The sequence below is a fragment of the Panthera tigris genome, chromosome B1, assembly GCF_018350195.1.
Source record: "Panthera tigris isolate Pti1 chromosome B1, P.tigris_Pti1_mat1.1, whole genome shotgun sequence".
Taxonomy (NCBI): domain Eukaryota; kingdom Metazoa; phylum Chordata; class Mammalia; order Carnivora; family Felidae; genus Panthera; species Panthera tigris.
This window is the reverse complement of record NC_056663.1, coordinates 73,904,180-73,929,695: the sequence shown is the minus strand read 5'-3', so window position 1 is coordinate 73,929,695 and position 25,516 is coordinate 73,904,180. Positions and strand designations below refer to the sequence as shown.

Sequence of the window (25,516 nt, the reverse complement as noted above, 5' to 3'; positions counted from 1 at the left end):
TCCTCTGTCTTTTTTGTGGTCCCAGAATATGCAACCTCCTTGTAGTCCCAAAGGAAAGCAAGGAAAGAGTCTTGGCAAGGTGATGGATGTGGGGAGAGGAAACCCTACTCATCCTGACTGTCCCAGGGCACTGTGGATGAATGTTAATCAGCCTGACCACTTAACACTCAATCACACAGGCCCAGCTTTCTATACCTTAGAAAACCCAAAGCAAATCTTAAGAACTGACTTAATTACATTGTAAAAGGCAAGGCTATCTATGAAGAAGGCAAAGACAAATAGTTATCTATACTAAGAGGTAGAGGAAATAGGCATAAATATTCTAAAGATGAGTTGGGGGCTTGACATAAATCAATTTCCGTGTGGTAAAACCCAGCAACCTTGGGAAGCTGTCATACATTGGACCCTGGAAATGATAAGAACCTTTGGAAAGCTTGGGCATATCCTTGCCTGCAGAGAGAAGTTAAAGTGAATGGCTTCTGGAATACACACCCACTCACCCCCAAACACATGCGCTCATGCATGTACTATCAGAAAAGATATTGCATCTGGCCTTCTAATTTACAAAATGGCCCATTTGGGAGGCTTGATTTATCTGGAAATAGGTCACCCTGTTTAATTTCACTGAAGATTGTCCTCTTTTCTTTCTTCTAGTTAAGTCCTCTGTAACAATGCAAATTCAGTTGCAGGTGAATAAAAATATGCTCATAAATTTTAAAAACTAAAAATACTTTGTTTCTTTCGTCATGTTTTAACCTGTGCCTTGAGCTCTAGGTACCATCTGTCCTGGCAGGTAAAAGATAGAACATTGTGAGTTATAGATAATCCTAATAGTTCGAGATTTTCTTTCTGTAAACGCGCCAGAAAAATTTTTAACTTCTTGGGAAGCTGGTTTTATTTTTTATTTTTATTTTTTAATAATTCAGAATTTACTGCTTTCTGTTTTTAAAATGTTATTTATTTTTGAGAGAGGGAGAGGGAGGGGCAGGGAGAGAGAGGGAGACAGAGGATCTGAAGCAGGCTCTCCCAGGCTGAAGCAGAGAGCCGGATGTGGGGCTCAAACTCACAAACCGTGAGATCACCTGAGCTGATGTCAACCACTTAACCGACTGAGCCACGCAGGCACCCTGGGAAGCTGATTTTAGCCTGTCTGCATCGTTGTCATTGGCAGTAAAAATGTAACCATACTAATAAATTAATCCAGCTAAGTGGCCACAAAGAGAAGCAGTAACCCAGGAATGCCATAAAATTAAACAGAAGTGGAATCTAGTGCCTTTAGGATGGTATATAATCAAATATGCTGACTCTTACCCACAAATCACATGTTAAAATTTTATTTTCCAAAGGAATCTTGACCTGTTTCCCAACCGTGTTTCCTAGCCTAGCCAACAAGTTTTCCCCCAACTCTCTCCCCTTCTCAAGCAGAGTGCTTTCAATTTGTCTTTTGTCTTCTACCCTCCCTTCCTGCTCTTCCCCCTCTGGTGTCAGCAATAAAAAGTTTGGATAATTATCCGATCTAAATGGTATACTCTGGGGTGGGAATTGTGGTCTCAACCCTAGAATTGTGGACCCAGGCATTTTCCTTTTGTTTCTTCTCCTCTCAAGTTCTTCTTTTCCACTTGGTTGTCATTTCCACCAAGTTCTAGGGGATTTGAGGACGTGAGCCAGGAAAAATACCAGAAGTGACGTGAGGGAAGAAATGCTAGGATGGGGGGTTTGCAAGGATTTTGTTACATGCGTATTGCATTGTTGTTACAAAAGCTGTTTAGTGGGCACGCCCCACTAATGAGGAATTTTTGTGTCAACTTTCTTAGACTTTGTATTTCCGCGCACATGTGTCCTCAGTAGTTCTCAATTCCCGTTCCGCCTTTGTGAGTGTGTTTAAGTATGTCACTGAATATTTACCCTCTGGCTGACGGCTTGTGTTGCTAAAGATTACACGATCACGTGGGAAGGCAGGTAATGTCTGATGTCAAATGAAAACATTCACATGACTGATGACAACCATGCTGTTTATTGTGTACTAAGTCAGCCGGTGCCGCTTTTTTCTGCTACTGGGACTGAGTCCATTCCCATGTTACACTTTATTTGCTCAGTTCAGTCAAAGAAATAATGAGTGTCTATCATGTACGAGGCACAGTTCTAGCTGCTGCAATCCTTGCCTTCGTGAATCTTACATCCTAGAGAGGTGGGGAGGAGACAATATGCAAGATAAACACATTACATACTATATCAGAAAGTGACCGTTGCAACAGAGACAGAGAGCAAGGACGGGAGATAGCAAGTGCTGGGGGCTGGGGGGCAAGTTTCAATTTTAACCAGAATGGTCAGATTGAGAAGGTGCTATTGAACAGAGAGGTAGAGAGGAGAACCAAACCCCTCTTGTAAGCAGTATTGCTGTTGGTTTTCCACTGACAAGGAGCCTCAGCCAGTCTCCCCACATAGCGAGAGCTCTCATAGCTAGTTAATGTCAACAGCACCCTAATGTTGGCTATTTATGTAGTTTTAAAATGGCCCTTCTTAGAGCGCCTGGGTGGCTCGGTCAGTTAAGAGCCCAACTCTTGATTTTGGCTCAGGTCATGATCTCATGGTTCATGAGATTGAGCCCCAAGTTGGGCTCTGTACTGGAGCCTGTTTGGGATTCTCTCTCTTTCTCTCTCTCTGCCCCTCCCCCACTTGCTCTCTCAAAATAAATAAATAAGCTAAAAAAATTTTTTAAAAAATGGCTCTTCTTGCCATCCCTTCTCTGTCATTTCCTCTGTGTTGGCCTTTTGTCGGTATGTAGAGTGCTAGTTCCTGCATCCAAGAGGATTCGGGTTCCTTCAGAGACAAAGCCCATTCCATGCATGCTTGTAGGCGCTCCTGTCCAGAAATTGGTTTTGCAGATCTCCAGGAGAAGAGTAGTTCTATATGCTGATCTCTTTCACTATCATGTGCTTATTTCTGCTGGTCATGTGAGTAAGAAGGATCTCTGACACTTCAGAAACCAAGATGGAGAAAGGAGAACAGCCGAGAATCTAAATAAGTATTTATTGCTCTTCTAATCAAAGCAACCAGAAACTGTGGTAGTGCCCGGACACTTTAAAGGCTGTATACATTTTATGTATGTTCCTCGCGGCGTATTCAGACTGATGGAAAGCTTCCTGTGGTGCTTGTTAGCACATTCTGTGCCTCCGTTTTTCTCGGTACTTTATCCCTTTAGGAGTAGTCAAATTGTCTTTCTATTGTGGGTATCCAGTTATATTCAGGGAATGATCATTACCCTGGCAAAGTCTCGGTTTGGGGATCTTTGGGGCTTGGAAGCCTTTTGTGTTGATTCTGAGAGTCCTAAAAATCCAGATGTCTTCAACAGGTCACTTGTGACAGATCTGTAATATTGTCATGCTTTTAAATTAGTGTTAATGAGTCAACCTAATTTACCATATAAATTAACAATACTAACAAAGACTTACTCCCACCCACTTCAATAATTATCATAAAATTAGAGTGAAATATTTTCATTTCAGCATCAGAACATAATGATGTGAGCTCAAGAAATTTCATTTAGTCAAATCATACCATTTGATTAAAACAAATGGTTTCTCCTTGCCCAAACCCTAAAACTCTAAGGTTAAAAAAAAAAAAAAAAAAAGAGTGAAATCAATGCGATGTTTTCTCTGTACTTTTTTCAATACTCAGCATGACTGATTATTTCAAAGGGGGATATGAAATTTTTCAAAAGCTATTCAAATTAAAATTATTTTTAACTTATTTTAACTGAAAAGTTCAATATAATTTTTTAAAAAGTTATTTGTTTGTATTAGAGATAGAGAAAGAGTGTGAGCAGGGGAGAGTGGCAGAGGGGGAGGGGGAGAGAGAGAGACAGAGAGGGAGAATCTTAAGCAGGCTCTGTACTCAACTTGGAGCCCTGATGCGGGACTGGATCCCACGACCCTGAGATCAGGGGTCTCAGCCAAAATGACCTGAGCCAAAATCAAGAGTCATATGCTCATCAACTGAGCCACCCAGGTGCCCCTTAGATATAATTGAAAATGTATATATATGGAACACATCATGAATTTTTGTGTCATCCTTGCTCAGGGGCTGGGCCAATCTTCTGTATCATTTCAATTTTAGTGCTGCTGAAGTGAGCACTCCATAATTTTTATCACACACACACACACACACACACACACACACAGACACACACACACAAAGTGTTAATCTTGTTTAAGATTAGGTATCAGATAAAGCAGAAGACTTGAAATCTGAGCTTTCTGATTCACTGATTTTACTGGGTGACCTTGAGCAAGTCATTTAAACCCTCGGCTTTGGTTTCCTTATCTTAAAGACAGACAAATCCATTCCTTCCCTTTTCTGATGTCATGGGGATGTGGTTAAGAAAAGCAGATGATGTGCCAATACTTTGAGCTCCTGAGAGATGAGCCACATTTAATCCAATCAATGAATATCATTCTCTACTCTAGTTCTTTAGGGAGACATTCTAGGAAAGAGAGAGCAGATAGTGCTGGCTAATTAGATATGTCGCACTCACGCTGTTTTAACTAATGCAGCAAGTTCTGTTCAGATGTGACACTCGTGTATAGTAGGTTCTTTCACAATGTTCTGTCTGTTTATGAATCATGCTCTTTAATGAGCTTATCTAGAAAGTATAGAGTTGGGATATGGGTGTGTCTTATATGTAACTATACTCAATTATGTATAACTAGTAGAATTTTTAAAATGTTTATGTATTTATTTTGAGAGACAGCACACACATGCAGGTGGGGGGGGGAGAGAGAGAGAGAGAGAGAGAGAGAGATGGAGAGAGCGCAGAACCCGACTTGGGGCGCAATCTCACAGACTGTGAGGTCATGATCTGAGTTGAGTTCAAGAGTCAGATGCTCCATCTACTGAACCACCCAGGTTCCCCGATAGGATTTTCTTATTACAAGTTGACATACTTTTTAAAAATGTGGTGAACTGGTGGGGAGAGAGAAGAACTATCATTCATGTTTGAAAAGAATTTCCATTAAAAAGTGTAGAATTGTTGATTCTGTAAATATGGTATTTCCCAGCTTCAAACACAGGTCCCAGGCCAAGTTAAAATATTATTTATAAACCAAGCTTTTATAGTACATACAGCCTTCTTAAAGCACACGGTCAAGGGAGATGTGGTGGTTTAAGGAGTGAACAGGCTATGGGTTTTGCATTCTGACAAACTTCTTAACTGAGCCAAGGTTTTCAAAAATCTGTGGAATGAGAATAATATTACTTCCTGCCTAGGGTCATATTGAAAATTAACAAATTTTTTTTGTAAAGAGTGTTTCTGTTGGGAATTGGGGGGCTGTAGACACCTTACCAAATATTTAGAAAATTAAGAAGTGAATTTTAGCTTAACCTTGGTTTACCCTTTTGGAATAGAAGCCAGATGTTCTTCAAGGTGGTAAATGAAGCTGTGTTTTATGTTGTAATTTTACCCTCCCTTGGAGGCCCTCTGCATTTTTCTCTCTTGCCCTCTTCTAATTCTCTTTTTCTGGCACGATTCCTGACATTTTGAAACCTTCTCTGAACTAATTAATTTCACCAGGTCCCTCAGATTCCCACACATGAATACCAACAGACATTTCTTAAAATGTTAGGAATTATCTGCCTTTGTCCCTGCTCTGTGGCAAATACATTTTAGCATACAATCTATAAACCTTTAGTTCTGAAGAGAACACTCTGAACCCCATACAAAGGTCTTAATAAAAAGTTCTAATTATTCTGGAGCACCTGGGTGGCTCAGTCGGTTAAACGTCCGACTTCAGCTCAGGTCGTGATCTCATAGGCGGTGAGTTCGAGCTCCACGTTGGGCTCTGTGCTGACAGCTTGGAGCCTAACTTGGATTTTGTGTCTCCCTCTTTCTCTGCCCCTTTTCCCACTCATGTTCTTTCTCTCTCTCTCTCTCTCTCTCAAAAATAAATAAATATTAAAAAAATTTTAAACAAGTTCTAATTATTCCATCCTTGCATGTTAACAGTATGTAGGGGAGGGAAAACTTTTCTCAACACACTTCAATTCTGTTCCTGAAGACTGCAAATTAAACTGACAAAAGACAGATTATCAAGAGAAAAGGATGTACACATTTTACTGGTAGTTTATTTTTCCAACATAATATATAATATTCTAAGTTTATTAATTTAATATTTTTAATTTTACATGCATGGGAGCTTCACAGAAAAGAAATGAAAACCCAGAGAGGCAGTTGGACCTGGGGGCTTATATACTGTTTTAACAAAGGATGACAAATGGTGGAGAAATGGCTAGATAAAGGAAAAGGAGGTTTAGGGACAGTAAATTGTAGGAAAGTGACCAGGAAATGTATGGTCCATAAGGGTTGTTGAGTAAGATTTGTTATGTAGACTCCTCTCCCATGCTATCTCTGGTGATAATTAAGAGTCTCCTCTTTTTGGTTTCGGAGAGTGGGGCACCTTTACAAATGAAAATTTCCTTTGAAAATGGGAAATCGATGCCCTGCTTTTAAGCAGGGGGGAGAGGACAGAATGCCCCTCGCCAACCACCAGCTGCCTTACCGTGTCTGCTGTTTCTCAAGTGCCTCCAGCTCAAAATAATCCTTATGCCAAGATGGCACATTTTGGAGTGACATTTTGATCCCCTTCAAGTACAATAGTTGGGAAACCATTTTATCTTAGTAAGACTGTTCTATTTGATATAGATTATACTTTTATAAGACTGTAGGTATAGAATCAAATAGAGTCATAAATGAAGGCATGAACAGGCAGAGCTGTATAAGTATTTGGCCCCTCAGTTACCCTTGCTTGCAAAGCCAGCAGGCATGCCTCTTTGTGCAACTACGTCTTCTAATTTGTTTTGTTTGCATGGTGAACATGTGATCATTTTATTGATTTACAAAATAAACAGGCATTTCACTGTATGCCTCATCCAGCATTGAGGGTTGGTTATGGTCATTTTGAGGTCACTGGCATGGAATTCTACCTGTATTCATAACACGGTGTCTGTAGTGAATGAACCAATGATTGATTTGCACTTACAAGTTATTATATATTTTTCCTGTCTGACAGCAGCAGCGTGCAGGGTCAAAGACAGCCGGCCTCCCATGTCAGTGGTCTAGGATGGCCAGTGAAGCCACCAACATCCCAAGTCCTGTGGTGCGCCAGATTGACAAGCAGTTTCTGATTTGCAGTATATGCCTGGAACGGTACAAGAATCCCAAGGTTCTCCCCTGTCTGCACACTTTCTGCGAGAGGTAAGCCTCCTTTGTGCTCAGAGAAGAGAGTTTCACAGACTGATCTCCTCTAGCTTACCAAGGGGTTCTTTCCAGAATTGTCCAGTTACCTATGGAAGACAATAACTCTTTTGTGCTTATGATAGATATCTAGAAACATAATCATGAGTTGCCAATAATTTACTCTATTTTATTATTTTTTTAAAAATTTTTTAATGTTTTTATTTATTTTTGAGACAGAGAGAGACAGAGCATGAGCAGGGGAGGAGCAGAGAGAGAGGGAGACACAGAATCGAAAGCAGGCTCCAGGCTCTGAGCTGTCAGCACAGAGACCAACGTGGGGCTCGAACTCACGAACAGTGAGATCATGACCTGAGCCGAAGTCCGACGCCCAACCGACTGAGCCACCCAGGCGCCCCTAATTTACTCTATTTTAAATAACTACAAGTGAGAGAAAGCAATCTAGTAGCTACTGATTCATTCCCACAGGACATAGAACATTAAATATTTTAGGATTTAAAAAATGTTTTAATTTCTCCCTTGTTTTTCGTCAATTTTTGCCAACCACAGTTCCTTCATACAGTATCTTTGGTGAGGGCCAATTAAAAATCTATTATGGGGCACCTGGGTGGCTCAGTTGGTTGAGCGTCTGATTTTGGCTCAGGTCACGATCTCGTGGTTTGTGGGTTCAAGCCCCACATCGGGCTCTGTGCTGACAGCTCAGAGCCTGGAGCCTGCTTCGGGTTCTGTGTCTCCCTCTCTCTCTCTGCCCCTCTCCTGCCCACATTCTGCCTTTCTCTCTCTCAAAAATAAACAAACATTAAAACCAATTTTATTAATCTATTATCTTCTCCCATACAACAAACACATGAGGTAAAATACCTTAGTTAAAAGGGAGAGCTTCCTCTCAAAGATACTTCAGAAGTGGGGCACCTGGGTGGCTCAGTCAGTTGAGCGTCCAACTTCGGCTCAGGTCATGATCTCACATTCTGTGAGTTCGAACACCGCATCAGGCTCTGTGCTGACAGCTCAGAGCTTGGAGCCTGCTTCAGATTCTGTGTCTCCCCTCTCTCTCCCCCTTCCCTGCTCACGCTCTGTCTCTCTTGCTCTTAAAAATAAATAAACATGAAAAATTTTTTTAAAAAAGATACTTCAGAAGACACATACTAATGGCACATTTGAACATAAAGATGTTGCAGATGAAGAAAAAAACTATGTGTATGAAATAATTATAAATTACCTGAACATGTAATTTGCTATATATGAAAACACATTTCTTTATCCTTCTTAGTTTTTTCCATTGAGTTAATCAGTTATCAAAATACATCTTTACTTTCTCGTTTAACTTAGCACATAAGCAATTAAGCAGATAAAGTTTGTTAGTAATTAGTTTATCTGTGTCCTAATTTAAGTATTTCCCTAGTAAGGTTATATTTTTTTTTCTTAAAAATAAATATAGCAATTATGTTTTATAGCATTGTGTTAAATATATTTTCTATTATTATTAAATATACATAATTAAAATGCTTTAATTCTTGTTATAGAATAGGAAGTGGTGTTTCCAATGGCTTCAAATCAGTGCTAATTATATTTACCATCCATTTTTAAATATACATTTGTTAAAGTTGATTTACTTTGTAAGATCTCAGGTGCAACAGAATAACCATATCCATGCTGGTGATGGATAGACAGAGAAGGTGGATTTGTTACTGGCCGTTGTGGTTTTTTTGTTGCTTTTTAGGGGGTTCTTTTGGTGTGTGTGTGTGTGTGTGTGTGTGTGTGTGTGTGTGTGTAGAGTTTGTTTGTTTTAGTAGTGGTATATAGGGCACTAGCACTTTTCACTTTATTTATTTTACACTTTGGTGCATTTTGTAATTTATAGTCCAAAATGACTAAATGGAGAGTGACTTCCCCCCCTCACTCAGTGAATCTAGCTAAAACATGAATACCAGCTAATTGTCCCTGTGTCTCTGGGCTCACATGGTAAGATCATTATTTGATTTGCAGCAGTTGGCCTCTTCATATACAACACTGAGAGGCACTCAGTCTGAGCCTGGCAGAGCCTCCTATTCCCCGTGTTCAGTTCCCAGGCAGTGCATTGTTTGGCTCCCATTTACGTGCTCTGACAGGTGAGAAGCAACAGTTTTGGGCTGTCCTGGGTCTGCCTCACGCCCTCTCAGTTGGGTCTCACCCAGTCTACTTCTGTTCCTCCATCTAATGGCCGGTGGTAGAGATTTTCCAGAGCCTACCACAGCAAGTCCCTGTGGAATGCATGGAATGGGTTTTGAGAAGGTCACAGTGGTCGCAATATGGAGAATATTAGAGGATAGAGGATACAAGGGTGGGTGACAGTGCATAGAGCCACTGCAGAAACCCAAGAAAGGCTGGTGTAAAGCAGATGATGAGAACTGGAAATGTTGGAAGGTATTTAGGAATTTCCAGCCTTTGGTGATGGGTTGGATGTGGAATATGAAGGACAGTTACTGTTTTCAGCATGGCTCCATCATTCCTAGATGAATGGACGGAGGTGCTGTTTGTTGAGATGGAAAGAGGACCCAGTTTGGGGAAAGAACATAGCTTTGGTTTTGGACATGTTGAGTCTTAGAGCTTGTGCGACATCTAAGAGGAGATGCCAAGAAAGCAGTTGGTGTAGAGATTAGGGGCTCAGAGGAGACGTTTGTGGAAGGAATAGAAATGTGGGAGTGTTGTGTTTATAGCCCTGCACATGGATATGATGTCCCACGGAGAGAGGGGTGCTAATGACAGTCTGGACTGGCCAGTAGAAAACCAAGAGCAGACAGAAGGAGAAGGAGGACCAAGTGAGTGTGCTGTCACAAGCAAGAGAAGATGAAGTTTCAAAAAAGGAGAGGTGGGAGGCAGCGGTCACATTTAATGAGTGGTACTGGGAAGGATAGGAGTGAAAAATGTCTATTGTCTGGATTTGGATGCCCTCGGTGACCTTAGCAAAAGCTATTCTGTTTCTGGTATTGATTCAGTGCTAGGTACTTCTGTGACATAGGAAAGTCCATTAACCTCCTTGATGGCATTTTCCTTATCTACATAATATGGGGAATGAGACGAAATCAGAAGTTTTCGGATTTCGTTTGGCAGAGCAACAGGGAAACATTATGTAGAGTAGTTATATAGAACTTAGGTTCTGGTGCTTAAGAACCTGAGTCGCCTGGGTTTGAACTCCTGCTCTGCCCTTGACCACTGGAGTTCTGAGAGCAAGCAACTTTGCTTCTCTCAGCCTGTGTTTCCTCGGGTGTCTAAAGTACATACTTCAGGGGCACCTGGGTGGCTCAGTTGGTTAAGTGTCTGACTCTTTGTTTCAGCTCAGGTCATGATCGCACGGTTTGTGTGTTTGAGCCCTACATCGGGCACTGCACTGAGAGTGGGAAGACTGCTTGGGATTCTCTGTCTCCCTGTCTCTCTGCCCCTCCCCACCCCCATCTCTTTCTCAGAATAAATAAACATTAAAACATAAGTAAATAAAGTACCTACTTCATACGGTTTTTGCAAGTACTGTGAATCTAGTGAGCAGGATCTATATAAGTCATTACTAGCAATGCATTTTGCTAATTAAATGAATTAAGTTGATGCCTTTTGAGGAGAGGCAAGAAGAGATCATGTTGGTATGACTCCGGGTGTCCTATCCCTGCTTCAAACAAAACGTTTCCACTGGGAGGTGTTTTTTTTTTTTTTTTTTTTTTTTAAGGTTTATTCATTTTTCAGAGACAGAAACAGAACATGAGGTGGGGAGGGGCAGAGAGAGAGGGAGACACAGAATCCGAAGCAGGCTCCAGGCTCTGAGTGTCAGCACAGAGCCCAACATGGGGCTTGAACCCACAGACCGTGAGATCGTGACCTGAGCTGAAGTCAGATAGATGCCTAACCAACTGAGCCACCCAGGCGCCCCTCCACTGGGAGGTGTTTTTAACATGGGAGATCTGCTTATGCTTTTGTATGCAACTATGTGTATGAAATAATTAAAAATTAACTGAATATGCCATTTGCTATATATGAAAACACATTTCTTTATCCTTCTTGAGTAGTTGTTCCATTGAGTTAATCAGTTATCAAAATACATCTTTACCTTCTTATTTAACTTAGCACATGAGCAATTTCACATATGAAGTTTGTTAGTAATTACTTTACCTGTGGCTTAATTTAAGTATTTCAACAGTAAGAGAAAACTTCAACCTGTTTCTCCCCATTGTAAAAATCCACAAATCTGTGAACATGACACTGGATATTGTAGAGCAATGCTTTGCAACCTTTTTAAAAATTTTTTTAATGTTTATTTATTTTTAAGAGAGAGAGAGAGACAAAGTGTGAGCGGGGAGGGGCAGAGAGAGAGGGAGACGCAGAATCCGAAGCAGGCTCCAGGCTCTGAGCTGTCAGCACAGAGCCCAACACAGGGCTTGAACTCACAAACTGCGAGATCATGACCTGAGCCAAAGACGCTTAACCGACTGAGCCACCCAGGTGTCCCCTGCAACCTTTAATGGGCATATAAATCACCTGATTCAGACTCAGCAGGCCTGGAGGAAGACCTAAGATTCTGCACTTCTTCCAAGTTCCCCGGAGAGGCCAATGCTGCTCATTTGGGGCAAGGTTCCCCAGAACACTACCAAAGTCAATGATGTTACTCTTTTCCTTGAGGGTTATCCTTTGCCTGATCAGTTGATAGGGGCGCGGGAGTACACATTACCTCTTGGTTGCTGAAATCTTATTTTCCTAGAAAAGGAAACTACACAGGGAGTTTCTGCAAAGTAGCCCATGTTGGTGCAGAGAATGTACGGTACCTGTGAGAAGAGGTGGTCCTGCTCTTGCTCGAGAGCCCACTGTGCTGACAGTCCACCTGCTTCTGCTCCCGCAACAGGTGCCTGCAGAACTACATTCCCGCCCACAGTCTAACCCTCTCCTGCCCAGTGTGCCGCCAGACCTCCATCCTGCCCGAGAAGGGGGTGGCCGCGCTCCAGAACAACTTCTTCATCACGAACCTGATGGACGTGCTGCAGCGAACTCCCGGCAGCAACGTTGAGGAGTCCTCCATCCTGGAGACGGTCACCGCTGTGGCTGCCGGAAAGCCTCTCTCTTGCCCAAACCACGATGGAAATGTAAGTGAGCGGATTGCAGACGCGGCCTGGGGGCATGACTGCTTTGATTTGGGTAGGCTTCGGGCAATCAGAGGTTATACGCTAAAGCAGAACTCCACCTGGAAAATGAGTAATTAGAAGGCATTTTTAGCAGTGCTCAGGCTATTTTGCCTGCTTACTTGCTCTGATCAAATTTATTTAAATGATCAGATCAATCTTCATTGTGTCTATTAGCATGTATTATTAGTTTCCCCAGGAGAGCAAACCCATAACTATTTGCACAGTGGGTATTCTTGACCCACATAAATATCTATATAGTAAATTCTGGATAAAGATTAAAAATAGATACGTGCTGCAAATTGAGAATGATTATTAAAATATTAATTAATTACAGCTCTTTGTTTTTCTTTTGAGGGAAATTTTTCTCCTGCTCCATTAGGCCCTAATCCTTAATAATAAATAGAATTTGAAGATGTGTGAATCCTTGACAATAGATTCTAGATTTTGAATTCAAGCGTATTTTCTGCTACTAGCAAGCATAATAGGTGATATAAACTTAGGAGAACCTGTGTGTACCATTAAATAACTGATTCACAATAGCTATGTCACCTGAAGAGGCCGCATTGTACAAGAGCACTGGCTTTGGATTTCAACTGCCTCGTTCAAACCCCGCTCTTCAACTTATTCCTGTGTCAGCTTTGGCACGTTTATTAAGCTCTCTGTGTCTCACTTTCTCATCTGTAAAGAAGAAGTAATAATTGTATTTACTAGGGACCCCTGAGTGGCCCAGTCGGTTAAGCATCCAACTTTGGCTCAGGTCATGATCTCGAGGTTTGTGAGTTCCAGCCCCGCGTCGGGCCCTGTGCTGACAGCTCGGAGCCTGGAGCCTGCTTCGGATTCTGTGTTTCCCTCTCTCTCTCTGCCCCTCCCCCGCTTAGACTCTTTTTCTCTCTCTCTCAAAAATAAATAAACATTAAAAAAATTAAATAATAGTATTTACTACATGGGATTACTTGGAGAAGTAAATGTTTAAGTCATATAAAGCATTATAGTTAGCTCTTGATAAATGTTAGCTATGAAGATTATTTCTTGTCAGTGACTATTCACTTTTTTCTTTGTAATGGCCACTTCAAAAGTATTAGAAGCTGCTTATAATAGAAGGCATGGGGCTAGTAAAACCACTATCAAGCAAGCTATTAATTGTTAGAGCAAAGGAATAATTATTAGCCATGACTATTGTTTGTTGACCTCATTTCATGCCACTCTCTCTGCCCACCACACGGCAGCCTCACTGGCCTAGAACTTGCCAAGTGGCTTCCCACCTTGGGACTTGATTATTCTCTGTGCCTTCTGCCCGGAATGCTCCCTGGCTAGCTCACCCTCATCCTTCATGTCTCTGCTCAACTTGCTCCCACACAGAGCAGTCTTCTGTAACTGAGGCAAACCAACCTCTGACACCCACTTATTAGCCATTACATCACTTCCTGGATTTCCTTCCTGGCATCCACCATGCTCTGCTTGCCTTCATCTGTGTATTTGTTGATCTTCTGGCCTTACTTTTAGAAAGTGAGCTCCAGAAGGTCAGGGACCATGTTCACCATTATATTGCTAGCACTAAGCACAGTATCTTCTACATGGAAATGTAGAAACAAACAGAGACTGTCTGTCCTGAACTTGCTATAACAAGGAATCAGCCACCGTCACTTCTGTTTTGGCAGAGACTCAAAGGCAGGCAGAGGAGTGGGAAAGCTCTACCGCAGACAAAAGGGAAAGCTTTAGGGATGTGCTGTTTGGAGGCTGTTGGCATGGGGAAGCTGGAGACAGAGAGACAGAGCGCGAATGGGAGAGGGGCAGAGAGAGAGGGAGACACAGAATCCAAAGCAGGCTCCAGGCTCTGAGCTGTCAGCACAGAGCCCCACGTGGGGCTCAAACTCATGAACCGTGAGACCATGACCCAAGCCAAAGTTGGACGCTCAGCCGACTGAGCCACCCAGGCGCCCCTACGTATCTTTAATTAATTATTTAATTGAAAGCACACCAGGCTGTCAATAGCCACGGTTTCCCATGCAGTGTACTCCAAGGGAGAATTACCATGTAAGTTTTGTAAAGGAAACTTTAAATGGTGCCTTCAATTAGTTGAGCATTCTTCTTATGACCATTTCTCACACTGGCTCTCCCTGAGGCTGTCTTCTCCTAGAGGAGCTCTAGCTCAGCTCAGGTCATGATCTCATGGTTTGTGGGATCAAGCCCTGCATCAGGCTCTGTGTTGACAGTGCAGAGCCTGCTTGAGATTCTCTCTCCCTCTCTCTCTGCCCCTCCCCCTGTTCTCTCTCCGATGCTCTCTCTCTCGCTCTGTCACAAGATAAATAAATGTTTATTAAAAAAATGAAAGGAGTTCAATTCAAAAAGCTAGGGAAAACAACAAAGTAAATATATGGAACACGAAATAATAGAGATAAACTTCATTTGAAAGTAATAAAACAATTGAGTTAATAAACCTAAGAGCTGGTTTTTTTAATTAGTGAAATAATTTCATATCTGGTAAAACAAAAAAGGGAAAATATATCAAATTAGGACTCTAACAAAGAGATACCAGTACAGGTAAAAGGAATATTTTAGAACAAATATATCAATGCTAGGTGCTAAAGGCTAATATACTTGAAAGTTTGAATGAAATGGATGATTATCTAGGAAATTGGAAGTGATTAAGAAAACCTGAGTAGGCTGCTAATTTTGCAAGAAACTGGTAAAACTTTATTTGAAACCTAACTCCTTCAAAACAAATATGTGTAAAACAAATATGATTCATAGTGTGGTCTGCATCTTAAGAAAAGATAGAAAACTCCCTAATTCACTCGTGATATACTCATAACTTTAATACCAAAATCTAGTGAAGATAGAAAAAGAAAACTATTAATCATTCGGTTCATGAAAATAACTGTAAAATTCTTAATTAAAATACCCCAACAAATCCTTACTATGTAAGAATTAAGAATCAGGAAAAACATGAACATCAAAAAAGAATTAAGAGTTAGGAAATATGAACATCACAAAAGAAAATGGGCAGAGAACTCAGAAAATTCACAGAGGACATATAAATAGCTAATAATAGTATGAGAAATGTCAAGCTTCACAAATAATCACATCTTTTCAAATTGATTTTTAAAGATAATAAGCAGTGCTGATGAGGATATAGGGAGATGTTTTCATTTGCTGTGGGTGGGAGGGTAAATTGCTCTTCAGAAAGTTTATGTCAGTTTGTCGAACTATAATGAGTGTTTTACACAACTTCCTGTCCTTTAATTCAGTAATTCCACTAGTAGAAATATTTCTAAGGAAATAGCTGGAGAAAAGAATGAAGATATAAGAATGTTCATTGAAAATTTTAGATTAGAGTAAAAATTAGAAATAATCTGAATGTGCAATATTAGGGAAATGGCTAAATTATGGTAAGTCCGTACACCTGACTCTTGGGTAGCCATTAAAATTGATGGTTTGGTAACAGATGACATTTATGCTAATATGTGGGTATGCTTGTATGTTTATATAGACTTTCATTTTTTAATTAGTCATTCCACACTGTATATTCAGTATAGAAAGGAGAAGGGTATAGAAGCAATAGAGACCCTTGGATGCCACCAGCTGCTAAGCAGAATCTGTCTTAGAGATGCTGATTCCAGCAAAGTTAAAGAATCCTTTAGGTTAAAACTTCCCTTTGTCTCTCTCCAAATGCATCACATCAAATCCACTAAAATTTAGATCTATCTAGAATTTGAACCTCCTTAAGGTAGATGAAGCTATTTAAAGTATGTTTTGGCTGATTTCTCTTTGCTGGGTCATTATGATTCTTTGGAATCATAAAATTTATAAACCAGCAAGAGGTCTTGGAAATTAACAGCGTGTGCCTTGAATCGTTCTATTGTTTTATCATAGATTGTAGTTCACTGCTGCTGCTTTGAAACAGGGGTCCTCATTGCATATTCAAGCCAAATGCATGCAATATTGCAGATAAATTGCTGCAGTTAATTGCCATGGGTAAATCTTTAAAAACAATTCAAGCATCTGAAGGTTAATAAAATTGGGTAATTAACAATAAAGCAGGATGTTGTCCTCATAAACTGCCTGGTGCTGATTAGCACATGTGGATGAAAGCCTGTCATTTACTTTAAGTGCTGTGACACTCTCTGTCTTCTAATTAAACTGCCATGGCTGCATTGTCCAAATACAAAGAAAAATGGGAATAATGGTCAGTGATTTAAGAGGTTCTTTGCACGTAAAGCAGACATTTGAGCTCATGCCTCATGGTCCCAGAACCGCAAATGATCATTAAACCCTGTTATGGCTTGCTTAGGCACCTTACTAACAAGGATGTTAAGAGGTACAAAGAAGAGATCCTCATTAAGAATGCCCTATCACTAACAAGTCCCCACTTCCACAATCCTCAGGGCTGTTCCAAGGCCCTGACCACCCTTTCTAGCATGTTAGTAGTGCATATGGTCTTGCCTTGTCATCTTCACAAGTAGTGTCTACCTGTCAACAAAAATAAGCTAGTCCTGGCCCAGCCGCCCAAGAACAAACACCAGTATTATCTCACTCAAGATGGATGAGCTCAGCTGAGTCTCACGCTTGACGCAATTAACTCTCAGCTTGAGTCAAAGCTGCCAGATCCTGAGCACAAACATTTGGGAATGACTAGTTGTTCACACTTTAGAATGATTTTAGGGCCTTTGTTTCCAAGAAACACTTAGGATTCCAAACCAGGGACAATCACCTATGTGTGTAGCTCTCTCTTCAAAGATGCATTTTTTTAAACTAATTAATGCAATTTTTTAAAATTAATTTTTTAATTAAGGGAAAATTCACATAACATAAAATGAAACAGTTTAACCATTTAAAAGTATACAATTCAAGGGCACCTAGGTGGCTCAGTCAGTTAAGCACCTGACTTTGGCTCAGGTCATGATTGAGGTTCACGAGTTCAAGCCCCACATCAGACTCTGTGCTGACAGCTCAGAGCCCGGAGACTGCTTCGAATTCTGTGTCTCCCTCTCTCTCTGCCCCTCCCCCACTCACACTCTGTCTCTGTCTCTCAAAAATAAATAAAAACATGTAAAAAATTTTTTTAAAGTATACAATTCAGTCTTTTTAGTGTATTCAAGAGGTTGTGTAAGTATCACCACTAGTTCCAAAACTTTTTCATCATGCCACTCCCCATTCCCCCCTACCCCTAACCCCTGGCAATCACCAGTATGCATGTTATCTCTGCAAGATTTGGCCATTATAGACATTTATTACAAATCAGTCGTAAATTATGTGGCCTCTTGAGTCTGGCTTCTATTACTCAGGATGTTTTCAAAGTTCATCTATATTGTACCATATGGCCAAACTTCATGTCTTTTTATGACTAAAATAATATTCCATTGTCTGGATATACCACAATTTATTTGTCCATTCATTAGTTGATGGATATTCATGTTGTTTCCACTTTGGGGCTATTATGAATAGTGCTATGAACATTCGTGTACAAATTTTTGTGTGGATGTATGTTTATAGTTCTCTTGGGTGTATACCTAGGAATTGAATTCCTGGGTCCCATGGTAATTCTGTATTTTACTTTTGAGGAGCCACCAAACTGTTTTCACAGTGATTGTGCCAGTTTACATTCCCACTAGCAAAGTATAAAAGTTCTGATTTTTCCACATTTCCACCAACACTTGTTATTATCTGACTTTTTGAGTCTAGCCACCCGAATCAGTATAAAGTATCTCATAGTTGTTTTGATTTGGATTTCCTTAGTGACTAATAATATTGAGCATAATTTTTTGTGTGTGCAAATTGGCCATTTGTATATTTTCTTTGGAGAAATGTCTATTCAAGTCCTTTGCCAGTTTTTTGAATTGGGTTCTTGAGTTGTAGGGTTTCTTTATATGTTCTGGATACTACATCCTTATCAGATATATGAATCGCAAATATTTCTCCTATTCTTTTCACTTTCTTTTTTTTAAAGATTTTATTTTTAAGTAACCTCAACACCCAACATGGGAGTCGAACTCACAACCCCGAGATCAAGAGTTGCATGCTCTACTGACTGAGCCAGACAGGTGCCCTCTTTTCACTTTCTTGATAGTATCTTGATAGTACCCTTCATCCACAAGATTTTGTTTTGATGAAGTCCAATTTATCTATTTTTTCTTGTTGCTTGTGTTTTTGGTGTCATATCTAGAAAACCATTACCTAATCAAAGGTCATAAAGGTTTACTCCTATGTTTTCTTTTCTAGGAGTTTTATAGTTTTAGCTCTTACATTTAGGTTGTTAATCTATTTTGAGATAATTTTTGTATGTAGAGTGAGGTAAGCATTCCACTTCATTCTTTTACATGTGGATATCCAGTTGTCTTGGCATCATTTGTTGAAAAGACTGCTTTTCTCCATTGAGTGATCTTGGCACCCTTGTCAAGAATCAGTTGACCATAAATGTATGGTTTAATTTCTGGACTGTCAATTCTATTCCATCTATCTATATGTCTGTCCTTATGCCAGCAACACAGTATTCTGATTACTCTATCTTGGTACTACCTTTTGAAATTTAGAAGTCGAAGTCTTCCAATTTTTTTTTTTCAAGATTGTTTTGGCTATTCAGAGTCCCATGCAATTCCATCTGAATTTTGAGAATAGTTTGTTCACTTTTGTGGAAAAAGGATGCTTGAATTTTGATAGGTATTTCACTGAATCAGTAGATCGATTTTTGGGAATGTTGCCCTCTTAACAGTATTAAGTCTTCCTATTCATGAGCATGGGATATCTTTACATTCATTTCCATTATTTAGGTATTCTTTACTTTCTTTCAACAATGTTTTGTAGAAGTCAGTGTACAAGTCTTACTCCTTCTTGGTTAAATGTATTCTTAAGTATTTTATATTCTTTTTGATGCTACTATAAATGGAATTATCTTGATTTCATTTTTGGATTGTTCATTGCTAGTGTATATAAATACAACTGATTTTTCTTTGGTGATCTTGTATCCTACAACTTTGCTGGATTCATTTGTTAGGCCTAATATTTTTGTGGGGGTGGGGGTTGGTGTATTCTTTAGAGTTTTCTGTACATAAGTTCATATCATCTCTGAATAGAGAAATTCTAACTTCTTCCTTTCCAATTTGGATGCATTTTATTGCTTTTTCTTGCCTAAATGCCCTGGTTAGAATTTCTAGTACATTGCTGAATATAAATGGCAAGAGTGAACATCTTTGTCTCATTCTGTATCTTAGGGGGTTAACATTAGGTATGATGTTAGGTATAGGATTTTTGTAGATACCTTTTATCAAGTTGAGGAACTTTTCTTCTATTTCTAGATTGATAAGTGTTTTTATCACGAAATGGTGTTGGAAATTGTCAAATGTTTTTTTCTGCCTCAATTGAGATGACCATGTGGAGTTTTTTCCCCCTTTATTCTATTGGTGTGGTGTATTACATATGTTGATTTTTGTATGTGAACTACCTTTGCAGTCTTGGGATAAACTCCACTGGACCATATTGTATAACCCATTTTATATGTAGCTTGATTCACTTTACTAGTATTTTGTTAAGGATTTTTGCATCTATATTCATAAGGGATATGAACTTTACTGGTGATGTTTTTTGGCTTTTGTGTTAGGGGATTGCTAGCCTAATAGAATAAGTTAGGATATGTTTCCTCCTCTTCTATTTTTTGAAGAATTTGGAAGGATTGATGTTAATACTTCTTTAAATATTTGGCAGAATTCATCAGTGAAGCCATCTGGTCATGGGCTTTCTATATTGGGACATTTTTGGAATACTGGTTCAATATCCTATTATAGGTATATTCACATTTTCTATTTCTTCTTTGGGTCAGTTTTATTAGTTTGTGTGTTTTTAAGAATTTGTCCATTTTATCTATGTTATTCAATTTGTTGGCATACAACTGTCCTTAGTATCCTGTTTGTCAATTTTTTTGATCTTTACAAAGAACCGACTTTTGGTTTCATTGATTTTCTGTACTCTGTTTCTCTTTTCTATCTTATTTGTCTCCACTTTCATCTTTATTATTTTCTTTCTTTTTGTTTTGGTTTTGATTTGTTCCTCTTTTTTGGTTCTTTAAGGTCAAACCTTAGGCTATATTGATTTAAGATTTTTCTTCTTTTTAAACTAGGCATTTACATCTAAAATTTTGCTCTGAGAACTCTCTCATAAGTTTTGGTATATTGTGTTTTCATTTTTGCTCATCTCAAAGTATATTCTAATTTCCCTTGTGATTTCTTCTTTGACTCAATGTGTAAGAGTAAGTTATCTAATTTTCATATATTTGTTAATTTTCCAGATTTCCTTCTATTATTGATTTCTAATTTGATTTCATTGTGGCTAGAGAAAATATTTGTATGACTTTAATCTTTTTAAAACTTATTGAGAGTTTTTTACCCAATATGTGGTCTACTCTGGAGAACGTCCTATGTGTTCTTGACAAAAATGTGTATTCTGTTAGTGAATAGAGTGTTCTATATGTCTGTTAGGCCTAGTTGGTTTATAATTCTCAAACTTTCTATTTCTTTATGGATCTTCCATCTAATTGTTCTATCATTAATGAAAGCGGGGTACTGAGATCTCCAACTATTATTGCTGAACTATTCATTTCTCCCTTCAATTCTGTCAGTTTTTGTTTCATATATTTGGGGGCTCTGTTGTTGGGTACATATTTGTTTATAATTGTTATATCTTCTCAATGAATTTATCATCTTATAGTTACAGAATGTCCTCTTTTGTCTGTTGTAACAACTTTTGTCTTAAAATCTATTTTGTCTCAGAATAGCCACTCCAGTTCTCTTCTGACTACTATTTGCATGGAATATCTTTTTCTACCCTTTTAATTTTAATGTATTTGTGTCCTTGACTCTAAAATGCATCTTTTATAGACAGCATTCAATTCATTCATTGAGTAGTTTTTGAATACTTACTTTGTGTAAGGAATTAGGCTTTTTGTAAGAGAGTTCCTGTGCTCAGGAACTTAAAACCTTATAAATATTTCATAAACTGAGGTATAAATAAAAGTGCTTTGGTAGGAGGATTCACTTTATGAAAATCCACTAACCTTTAATAAGACTTATGCCATTTAAAAAATTGTTTTAATGTTTAATTTTGAGAGAGAGAGAGCGAGAGCGGGGGATGGCAAAGGGAGAGAGGGAGACACAGAATCTGCAGCAGACTCCAGGTTCTGAGCCGTCAGCACAAAGCCAGATGCAGGGCTCAGACTCACGGGTGGTGAGATCATGACCCGAGCCGAAGTTAGACGCTTAACCGACTGAACCACTCAGGTGCCCTGATGCCATTTTCTGTACATGTGTTATACTTCAAGAAAAAGATCCCTCCAAGAGTATCTTGGGAATTCAAAATTATTTTCAGCCGAGAGAATAGGGAAATGCCTTCCCAAGGAAACTGACTTAATAGGCTTTGTGTTATATTGTTACTGAGAGTTCATCATAATCAGGATAAGGTACCTTTATTTTCCTATAAGCTGATGATATCACCATCACCATCACCATCATCATCATCATCATCATCATCATCATTGCTGCTGCTACATCATGCCAGTGCCACATCTGAGTTCTTTGTGCAGTTTTGAGTTCTAGGTTATTATTATCGTCTCCATTTGACAAAGGAAAATTTGAGGTTACATAAGTGGTAACCTTTACATAAGGGGTAGAGCCAGGATACAAATTGTTCAGTACAGCTTATATCTCTTTTTTCTTTAATGTTTATTTATTTTTGAGAGAGAGACAGAGTGTAAGCGGGGGAGGGCAGAGAGAGAGAGAGAGGAAGACACAGAATCTGAAACAGGCTCCGGGCGCTGAGCTGTCAGCACAGAGCCCGATGCGGGGCTTGAATTCATGAACCGTGAGATCATGACCTGAGCTGAAGTTGGACACTTAGCCAACTGAGCCACCCAGGCACTCCAGCTTGTCTCTTATAGAAAGAGTATCAGTTCTCAAAGTATGGTCCAGGAACCCTCATGGGTCCCCCAACCCTTTGTGGGGGTGGGTTGGCAGTCCATAAGATCAAAACTGTATTTAAAATAATACTAAGACATTATGTGCCTTTTTCACTCTTGTTCTCTCAAGTGTGTACAGTGGAATTTTCCAGAGACAACATGATGTGTGTAATCACAACAGATATAATGCAGAAGCAGATATGAAAATCCAGCTGTCTACTATTAACCCAGACACTGAAGAAAATTTTTTTTTTTAATTTTTTTTTAACGTTTATTTATTTTTGAGACAGAGAGAGACAGAGCATGAACGGGGGAGGGGCAGAGAGAGAGGGAGACACAGAATCAGAAGCAGGCTTCAGGCTCTGAGCCATCAGCCCAGAGCCCAACGCAGGGCTCAAACTCACGGACCGTGAGATCGTGACCTGAGCTGAAGTCGGACGCTTAACCGACTGAACCACCCAGGCGCCCCTGAAGAAAATTTTTTAAGTGGGAAACAATGCCATCATTGTCACAAAATTTCTTGTTTTTCAAAATACAGTTATTTTTCATGTTTTATATTATTCATGTTAACATCGAGTGGGCTTATTATTGCTTTTAGTTACTTTTTAAAATTTTTGTTTCAGTTTTTAATATGTCTGTAGATACAATGCACATAAATAAAAGCACTTTGGAGTCCTCAATAGTTTATGAAGAGTGGCAAAGAGTCCTAAGATCAAGAAGTTGGAGCATCGCAGCCCCACACTGTTCTGCTCTAGGGGAGTAACCACAGAAAATCAGGCTTTGTGGCCACCGCTGCAGCTTGGCCCATCTCTGTTTGAGACCTGGCACTTAAAAATGTATCCTTCCTGTTCTTCTGTGAAACTGGACATACTGCCTACATCCTGGGAAAGCTGTGAGAATGAAATGAGAGGATGCCTACTACAGGCCTAGTGCCCAGTAAGCCCTCAGTTAGTGGCCTTGAACCTGGAATTGTTTTTGTGTTACCTGCAGGTGATGGACTTTTACTGCCAGTCTTGTGAGACCGCCATGTGTCGAGAGTGCACTGAGGGGGAGCACGCAGAACACCCCACAGTCCCCCTCAAGGATGTGGTAGAGCAACACAAGGCCTCACTCCAGGTCCAGTTGGATGCCGTCAACAAAAGGTGCACATACCTCCCCCTGGCTGTCTTGTGTGAGGCTTGGCCTCCCGATCTCTTGTCTCCGTGGGCTCATGCTCCCTAAATAAATTCTCCTTTGTGTGTCTGTAGTCATGAACCCCAGTGAGTGATTAGGATCACCCCTTACCCCTTGGTCAAATTCCAACGCCCTTATGTTAAGAGGGGTGGCATTTTTGTTTCAGTACCTTAGGATGATTAAGTGAATAAAATACATTCCAGGAAAATGCTCTCAGCAGATCTTCTGAAATTCATGCCTGAAACCAGGCTCTCTGAGGAGCCTTTCTTAGCTGCTCTTCTTGACATATACAGGACCATTGTGTTTACTGTCATTGGCTCCTCTCTGTTTGAGCCCAGCAAATGGTACTGATCAGTGATTGCTCGATTTTCCTTATGTTTTCCTGCTTCCAGGCTTTCTCTTTGGCATGGAAATGAGGGAACAGAGTAGCTGTGTGATACAAAAGAAAGACCAAAGAGAGGAAATAAACAACCAGCTGAAAGTAAATCTTGTCACCAATAGTTGTAATGAGAAAAGTGTGGTTATTCTATAATAATTAAAGGAACTTGGAAACTTGAAAAATGTTCTCAGGAAACTGAATTTGGATAAGTTTTTCATATGATTAGGATAAAACTAATTAGGATTAGCTATACATTTAGAACCTGGTTCTCAATTGTGGGTAATTACGCATATCCCCAGGAGACATTTGACAATGCCTGGAGACAGTTTGGTGTCATAACTTGGGGGGGGGGGTGCTGCTGTTGGCATATGGTAGAAGACAGGATGCTGTTAAACATCCTATAACACACAGGCTAGTCCCCTGTAACAAAGAAGTATGTGACCCACAATATTATAGTGTTAAGTTTGAGAAGGCTTGATTCAGAGTGAGGAGAAGCCATGGGGTTCAGAGAGCCTCAAGGCTTTGTACCATCAATTAGTAAAATTAGATGACTGAACACTTGAAGTACACATGGACCCTCAGAGTCTCTTCTCTCAAAGGCAGTAATTATGTCATGTCTTATTCATTCTGTTCTTCAGTTATTACTTTTTAAAGATAATGAAAGGCAAAGAAAATATTTTTTTGACAAAACATAGTATTTAGGTAGATGTTTTGCTATTTCTGGGTTGATGCTAAATAATGATCTTTAATGACTGTCCTCTAGGCTCCCAGAAATAGATTCTGCCCTTCAGTTCATCTCAGAAATCATTCATCAGTTAACCAACCAAAAGGCCAGCATTGTGGATGACATCCATTCTACCTTTGATGAGCTCCAGAAGACTTTAAACGTGCGCAAGAGCGTGCTGCTTATGGAACTGGAAGTCAACTATGGCCTCAAACATAAAGTAAGATTCCAGCCATTCTTGTAGATAATCCTGTAAGAGACATGATACCCCCCGGTATTTCACTGCACCAGCTTACTGTGTTCTAAGAACAGCAAAGGGGACTTGGATGGGTCCTTAGGTGTCACTGTTTTATGGTAAACAGTAGTTTTCATTTCATGGCACACCCAGCTATTTTTTCCTTCCTCTTTCCGGCAAACTTCTATGATTCTGTAACCTTAAGTACCAATTTATGATTTGACACAAGGCAAGAATGAATATAAAGTAATGCTTTCAGGATTTAGGGTTAAACTGGATTATTTTCCTTCCTTAAGTTATAATGTCTAATAGTCTCTTAATTGCTCTCTCATCCACACCAACCTGTTAGTCAACTTCAAAGTGAACCCTGACTGCAGCCTTTAACATGTCCAGTCACAAAACCAGGGATCAAAAGCTTCTGCTATTCGGGTGTGGAGAGTTTTGTTTGGTTTCTGTTCCTTTGGGTGGTAACAGGGGAATTTAGGACATTACAGAGAGATACTGAATAATTAATAGTTCAGATGCCAGGCATAGCAATTTGTTTTCCCGGCTCCTGGTGGTGACGTTTCTGCTTGTCCCTAGCAAAAACACATGACCCAAGAAATATGTGTGTGGGAGAGTCTGGGCGAGGCGGAAGGGAACGAGAAGGTATTGCGAATGCAATTCAGAATCATG

General features: G+C 39.8%; 1 protein-coding gene and 1 pseudogene across 5 annotated transcripts in view; one reads left to right on the top strand and one right to left on the bottom strand.

Moving 5' to 3' along the window:
* Window positions 1–4,035: 4,035 nt before the first annotated feature.
* Window positions 4,036–4,134, bottom strand: LOC122238231 (annotated as a pseudogene).
* A 2,935-nt stretch (window positions 4,135–7,069) lies between these two features.
* Window positions 7,070–25,516, top strand: part of TRIM2 (tripartite motif containing 2) — a 56,460-nt gene continuing 38,013 nt past the window's right edge. For 3 of the 5 annotated variants that reach the window (XR_006216731.1, XM_007084186.3, XM_042983746.1), the window contains exons 1-4: window positions 7,070–7,249; window positions 12,114–12,351; window positions 23,321–23,472; window positions 24,646–24,826. Coding sequence is in view for 4 of the 5 variants with exons in the window: in XM_007084186.3 (XP_007084248.3) it covers window positions 7,116–7,249; window positions 12,114–12,351; window positions 23,321–23,472; window positions 24,646–24,826 (705 nt within the window). In the remaining variant the exon portion in view is untranslated. Of the gene's footprint in view, window positions 7,250–12,113; window positions 12,352–19,656; window positions 19,693–23,260; window positions 23,473–24,645; window positions 24,827–25,516 lie in introns of all 5 variants that reach the window. The other 2 variants (XM_042983748.1, XM_042983747.1) reach the window with 2 other exon arrangements.